The 4,812-nt window shown below is 32.5% G+C and overlaps 1 protein-coding gene across 1 annotated transcript; it reads right to left on the reverse strand.

Annotated features, from left to right (window-relative positions):
• Positions 1-435: 435 nt before the first annotated feature.
• Positions 436-2,591, reverse strand: LOC119612295 (neprilysin-11-like). Its single transcript, XM_037968052.1, has one exon. The coding sequence runs from the start codon at positions 2,504-2,506 to the stop codon at positions 575-577; it is 1,932 nt and encodes a 643-aa protein (XP_037823980.1). The 5' UTR covers positions 2,507-2,591; the 3' UTR covers positions 436-574.
• Positions 2,592-4,812: the final 2,221 nt, after the last annotated feature.

Genomic DNA, 4,812 nt, shown 5'->3' on the forward strand with positions numbered 1-4,812 from the left:
TTATCGATAACTTTTCTATAGAAAAGTCAAGTTATCGATAACTTGTCTATAGAAAAGTCAAGTTATCGATAACTTTTCTACAGAAAAGTCAAGTTATCGATAACTTTTCTATAGAAAAGTCAAGTTATCGATAACTTGTCTATAGAAAAGTCAAGTTATCGATAACTTGTCTATAGAAAAGTCAAGTTATCGATAACTTTTCTATAGAAAAGTCAAGTTATCGATAACTTTTCTATAGAAAAGTCAAGTTATCGATAACTTTTCTATAGAAAAGTCAAGTTATCGATAACTTTTCTATAGAAAAGTCAAGTTAGCGTTAACTTTTATATAGAAAAGTCAAGTTAGCGTTAACTTTTATATAGAAAAGTCAAGTTAGCGTTAACTTTTCCATCAAAAACTCCATGAATAAGAAATAAAAATATTTCTTTAAAACTAAATGTTTTTAATATTTTAATTAAACTATTTACAAGTTATATTTTAAAATTATGTTTTTAAGTTATTACTATTTATATTAATTTATTAAGTTTACTTAAACTAAAATTTGTACTAAAATTACAATAAAGCTTTTATTAAACTACCACATATTACACTTTTCCACCAAAACTTTGCCCAACTTTCGTTGACAACTAAAGACCTGCTCGAACTCGGGATGATTGTGCACCACCTGGGGAACTCTAAGGAATGGAGTATCATGCGAGTCATCATAGTAAATACGCTTAGGATTGACGGCACAAAAGAATTGAGCGAATTTAATGAAAAACAACTGCTTATTGGTAAAATGAGTTTCACCACGAAACTTGGGCACTGAGGCACGTTGAAAATATGAATCATAGGCCAAGCGGAAACCACTAAAATCAGCTATTTTCTCATTTAGACTAGAGGGACGTTGTTTATTGAGACATTCGAGGGAACGCATAAATGACTTCTTATCGGGTAGATTTTGCATAAAGAGAGCAGAAGGATTGCCTTGACTGTCATACTGTAGACCATTGGTATCGAAGGCATGCAGCATTTCATGACCCAAAGTATTGCCCAGTTCAGCATAGAGAAAGAGTTCATGAAAATCGGGCTGAAATATAGGATACTGAAGATAGGTATGAGGTATTATTAGAAGATTGGCAGAAGGTTGATAGGCTGGCGAACCAAAGGGCCAATGAAAATAGGTGTGTATGGGAGTAAACCATTGTAGGTTTAGCATATTAAATCTTTCGGTGCGCTGATGCTGCAAGGCATTCAAATGATTCCAGTAAAAAGAATCTTTAAAAGACTCCCACGAGGCAAAGTAATCATGATAGTATTTCTCATCGGTGTTTAGAGGTAAATTGCCAATGTTAAGTTTCATGTAATAGATTTTTTCCAAAAGAAAATCTTTTTCCTCCGAGGACAACTCCTGTGAGTGTTGTGAGATTATATCGGCAAATTTTTGCTGCATGGTTTTAAATAGTTTTTGTATAACTAAGTCACTAGTAGAGCGCTTATGTTGATAGATTTCCTTTTCGTAAATATAATCCAAAGCCAAGGGTAGCAAATCACGCATATGCTGCAAACATTTTAAGGGGGAAGAGGAGCGTGGCATTTGCTTTTCCAAATAACCCAAAAACTTTAATTTCAAAGAGTGTATCAAAGTTTCTGACGAGGTTTTATAAACCAAATCACTTAGCTTGCGAAAATAGGCTAAGTTGGCCACCACCAAGGGCAAGTGTTGTATAGAATCTGGTCCTAGTATAGAAGAGAAATAGCCCTTGAAATCTAAATGTAAAACTTTATGTTCCAATTCCTCCACTGACATTTCCACTGAATAATCTAGATTATGATTTTTATGCAAAGCAGCCAGTTTCTTTATAAAACTTTGTATATTTTGCGACAGCAAGCGTGATCTTTGATCCAAAGAACCATCCATTTCATCTAAAAGCTTCTGCTCATAAGAGGTAAAACCCAAATTTTGTAATTTATCCACCTGTACATGGAAGTGTGTAGCATTACGATTCTTCATATCTAAAGTGATCAGGAAACCATTAAATCCTACAGCCTGCAGACGTCCCAGCGAAGACCATATATTCCAAGTTTTACTAGGCAACCACAAGTCCTCGACAGCAGGCCATTCATCCTCATCGGTGGGTTTTATAATTCTTAAATACTCTTTAGCATCGAAGGACTGCTGCTCCTTGCAGGCTTCATAGTACTCACGGACTTTACGATAAATGCCATTTGTTTCCTTTTTGTGTCTTAAAATTCTTTGCTCCAGAATATCTTTTAGTTTGCGATTAATTTCATACTCCAGACTGCCTATAGTATCCAAATAGTCTATATTGTGAGGCAATAAATTTTCCCAATTTCCACAGGCATATTGATAGAAATCTTGACAAGGATTCACTTCTAAGTTCATATAACTTTTGAGGGTCTGTAAAAGTTTTCTATTGGTATTTTTCGCCGGCCAAGAACGGGCCCAGCAGGCATGGAAACACACCCAAAGCATTAACAATTTTAATACATTTAAACAGTCCATGATTAAAAAATTCTATTTAAATTTATTTAATTTTGTTAATTTTCAATTAAATTTTTTTTAATTCTTCAAAATCTTTTTATTTCCCGTATTTTTTTTTTTGCTCTTCCACCGTTCACTTAACTTTTATATTTGTTACTAATTTAGTTCAAAATTTTATTTTCAAATTTATAAAACATGTCTCATGTCTTCGTATATAATTCTTTGTCAGTCTTCTTATCTCTTTGCCAGCTCACCTCTTCACTGATCTTTTCAATATGAAATTTTGAAGGCTTATGAACTGATAATGAACTTGATTCTTTTTCTTTAAATCTTATATAGGAAACATTGTTTGACATAATTTTAATACAATTTGAAAAATATGCTAATGACTTTTTAATGGGCTTCTATATCTTGTGAATTACAAAAATAATTCTGCGAAATCATAAGGAAAAGACAAGATTTTTTTACTAATTTTTTTAGGTTTCAATTTCTAGTGATAATCAAGACACAAGAATGTTGTATAAAAACTAGAGCAAATTAATACGACAAAGCGTAATTCTAATTTTAGAATTACACACAATATGAAACTGATTAGATCATTAGAGAAGTAAAGATTTTAGAGAGTCCATGATTAAAATAGAACAGTTTTAAAATAATATTTCGATTCAAATTGATAAAAAGAGATTTATAATTAGGTTGTAGAGTAATCAAGTGATCTACAAATAAAGTTTGCTATTGATAATAAACAGTAATAAAAAAAGTGGTCGACTAACAATGGATCCAATCATTATGTGATTGATCAAGATGTACTGATAAATATATAAATATGCTCGAATGATCAAGGTAATGGATTGATAAATGTACAACCAACAAGATTGAACGAGCGATCGAGTGATATTATGGCCAGTTAATCATATGATAAATTGATTCCGTGATCGAATATGACTAGACTATGACTAGACTATGACTAGACTATGACTAGACTATGACTAGACTATGACTAGACTATGACTAGACTATGACTAGACTATGACTAGACTATAACTAGACTATGACTATGACTAGACTATGACTAGACTATGACTAGACTATGACTAGACTATGACTAGACTATGACTAGACTATGACTAGACTATGACTAGGCTATGACTAGACTATGACTAGACTATGACTAGACTATGACTGACTATGACTAGACTATGACTAGACTATGACTAGACTATGACTAGACTATGACTAGAATATGACTAGACTATGACTAGACTATGACTTAGACTATGACTAGACTATGACTAGACTATGACTAGACTATGACTAGACTAGACTAGGACTATGACTAGACTATGACTAGACTATGACTAGACTATGACTACTATGACTAGAATATGACTAGACTATGACAGACTAGACTAGGACTATGACCTAGACTATGACTCGACTATGACTCGACTATGACCTAGACTATGGACTAGGACTATGACTAGACTATGAGACTAGACTATGACTAGACTATGACTAGACTATGACTAGACTATGACTAGACTATGACTAGACTATGACTACTAGACTAGACTATGACTAGACTATGACTAGACTATGACTAGACTATGACTAGACTATGACTAGACTATGACTAGACTATGACTAGATAGACTATGACTAGACTCTAGACTGATAGACTATGACTAGACTATGACTAGACTATGACTAGACTATGACTAGACTATGACTAGACTATGACTAGACTATGACTAGACTATGACTAGACTATGACTAGACTATGACTAGACTATGACTAGACTATGACTAGACTATGACTAGACTATGACTAGACTGACTAGACTATGACTAGACTATGACTAGACTATGACTAGACTATGACTATGACTAGACTATGCTAGACTATGACTAGACTATGACTAGACTATGACTAGACTATGACTAGACTATGACTAGACTATGACTAGACTATGACTAGATTATGACTAGGACTATGACTAGGACTATGACTAGACTATGCCTAAACAACTATTAGAAATTTCACAGTTATAAATTTATTTATTAATCTATAGGAACAAGTCTATGCTAAACTGCATTCTCTTCTCTCACCATCAAAAAACACTTGTACTTTTTGTTGTTATATTTAAAATTACTTTTTTAATTCCTTTTATTTATAAAATAGTAATTTACATTTCATATTATTGAAAATATATCGAAAATATTGGTTTTGTCTTTTTGATTTTTTTTAACTAAATTTGAATTTTATATGCAATTTTCATTAAGGCACATACATACATATGTACATCTATGTAAATGAACGTGGGTAA

Source organism: Lucilia sericata, unplaced genomic scaffold, assembly GCF_015586225.1.
Source record: "Lucilia sericata isolate MDLA Ls3-8-SP2 unplaced genomic scaffold, ASM1558622v1 Contig001644F_arrow, whole genome shotgun sequence".
NCBI classification, from domain to species: domain Eukaryota; kingdom Metazoa; phylum Arthropoda; class Insecta; order Diptera; family Calliphoridae; genus Lucilia; species Lucilia sericata.